General features: G+C 37.1%; 1 protein-coding gene across 1 annotated transcript in view; it reads right to left on the bottom strand.

Moving 5' to 3' along the window:
• LOC104619126 (palmitoyltransferase ZDHHC15-like) overlaps positions 1-2,597 on the bottom strand; it is a gene marked incomplete at its 5' end in the record, with an annotated part of 11,554 nt that extends 8,957 nt beyond the window's left edge. The window contains 3 exons of the mRNA XM_010284903.1: positions 94-226; positions 1,397-1,517; positions 2,572-2,597. Of these exons, the coding sequence (XP_010283205.1) occupies positions 94-226; positions 1,397-1,517; positions 2,572-2,597 (280 nt within the window). The remainder of the gene's footprint in view (positions 1-93; positions 227-1,396; positions 1,518-2,571) is intronic.
• Positions 2,598-2,602: the final 5 nt, after the last annotated feature.

Here is a 2,602-nt window from a genome sequence, read left to right as displayed (position 1 = left end):
AAACAAATTTTTTTTTTTTTTTTTTTTTCTTTTTTTCTTCTTACAGCACTTTTGGTGTGTCTTACTTAAACAAGTAAGCCAAAAGAGCCTTACCTAAAGTAGATCTGTTTCTACTAACGAGCCAACAATGGTAGCCAAATAGAAACATAAGGCTTACGAAGAACATGACCGCCACAAAGAGAAGAAAAAGGACATGAAATTTGGAACGTCCATTAGTCAGTTCACCCTGGAAAGAAAAGCAACACGGAACAAGTGGTAAGAACAAATAAAAGCTGGAAATTCTTTGTTCCTAGAGAGAAGAAAGATATCATCTAAAACTCCTACCTGGAGTTCTCAAACTTGTATACCCAAAAGTCACACCTTACTATAAAAAGCGGGAAATAAGCAGGCACTAGAGCTTGAAGCCCTGTTCACGTTCTGCCGAGTTTCCTGTCCGTATATTAAAATTCGGCACCTCTTGCTATATAAGGCACACCAAGAAAACCTGGCCTCCACAGCTATAGCAATCAGGTAGCGTTAGAACTGAGCATAGATGGTTTGGAAAAATTTAAAAGCCAAGCAGGATCTTACATCCAGAAGAAACACTTACTTCCTTCTAGAGTAGAAAAGTCAAGTGCCAGAGATCCTCATAAGCATGTATCTACAGATAGGCTGCGGGGACCTCAAAGTAAAAATATTACTTCTCAGCCTTTGCTCATCCCATATCTGCAGCCACAGAGCTCAAGTCTCTGCCTTTCTTAGCATAAGAAACAATTCCTGCTAGTGTCCCATAAGCATCTCAGGAGGCATTTTGTGTAAGTGATTAGCCATTAACAAAACAGAAATTGAATCAAGTAATGCACAGCAAAGTTAAGTTACTTAAACACAGTCACACAGAGTTAGCAGCAGAGGGGACATAAAAAAACTAGAGACAAAAGGCCAGTCTCTTACTGGAACTGTCAGTTGGCATTGCTTGCATATGAATGATAATCGATAACTGAATAAGCAGCGTACTTTATTTCAGTCAACTTTTAAATTGAGAAAGGAGTCATATGGGGATTAGAAAACAAACAAGGATTTTTGATATTGTTCAGTAACTACGTACTGATCAATGCCAGGATGTTATACTTTGATATCAAAGATTCTGAGGTATGTACATGCAAACACAAGAACAGGAAAAGGATGTAACTTCTTTGCCAGAAGCTAACTCTACAATTTGAAATTCCTGAAGTCTATTTGCTTCTCACATTGTGCATTTCAGACATGTAATGGGAGCTGTACTCAAAAAAGGGCTCAGGAAAATGCCTTCCGGAAGAAATGCAGACCCTCCATTGACTGAAAGCAAAAAAGTAACAAGAGGGACTAAACCCCACCAGACTCACAGGATATGAAAAAGTAACCAGATTTCACAACTTACTGTCCAATACTTAATGAAATACTTGAAGACTGTTGCAGCAATATACAAGCAATACAACAAAGAATAGGCTAAGAACAGTAGAAAGAATTTGTAGTTAGAAAATCCAATGCAGTTATTCACCCTAGAGAACAAAAGCAAAGTTGAAATCAGGATATGTACAGTACACAGTTGTAAAACAATAAGTACTACCAATTTTTGGGGGTTTTATTAAGCCTTTCGAGTATACAACACAATTTCGTCAAGAAATTGCTCCCCTCAGTGGCGAAGTGAAATATAACTAAAGTCTCTTTGCTTTTCACTTGAAGATTTCTTGCTATGCCAAGTAAAAGGACAGTTCATACTTTTGGAATCTGTTTTAAGGTTGGTACCACCGGCAAATTTGTCACAGGGGCAGGCTCTACTGATTCATGTCTATTTGTTGACTGAAAAGGTAATCAGGTCTGGGATTTCTGTGTTACTTTATTCATTTGCAAAACTCAGGAGCCAGATTTACCACTACTACAGATAAAACAAATAAAACCAAATTTGATTTTAATTCTCCATGCCCAGGACAACTCTGGAAAGAAACAAGGGAATGCAGAAAACATAGTAGGTGTTTCAAAAGTCAGGTTTGAAAAATCCTCTACAATTTAGGATTACCAGGGAGGTTCTGGTGGGGAAATGTTTGTGTTGCTTCTGATTTCTGAAATCTTCCTTTTAAAAAAGAGGAGGAGTTTAAGAAATTTAGCAGCAGTATAATAAGTATAAAGTATAATAAAGTTGCATTCATCCATGCACCATTCTACATGACCTGTCTCTGACCATGCACAGGTGGCAGGCATCCTTTCAGAAACAATGTGCGTGCAAGCATTATTGAAAGCAAGCACCAAATGCATGCTGCAACAATTATACACCCAAAATTAAAGGCTAAATTGAAGTCCCTTTAAAATTTGAATACTAGTCAAAGCGTGAATTAGCAGATGGAGTTTAAATTATATCCATATAACAGCTTTTTTACACATAGTTTATGGAACAACATGAATGATCTGTCTTTCACAATATCAAACATTTCAGGCAATTCAAAGTGCAACTGTTTCATAAATTTCCCAACATAAAGAGATGCATGAGTTAAAATCAAAGAGGTGTACAAACACTATTCTGTTGAAGAAATGTATTTAACAGTATCCAGGACATACCATGGACAGTGATGATCCATTTTTAGCACGC

Source organism: Phaethon lepturus, unplaced genomic scaffold (genome assembly GCF_000687285.1).
Source record: "Phaethon lepturus isolate BGI_N335 unplaced genomic scaffold, ASM68728v1 scaffold9524, whole genome shotgun sequence".
In the NCBI taxonomy this organism is placed as follows: Eukaryota; Metazoa; Chordata; class Aves; order Phaethontiformes; family Phaethontidae; genus Phaethon; species Phaethon lepturus.
This window is presented reverse-complemented; position numbering and strand designations above follow the sequence as displayed.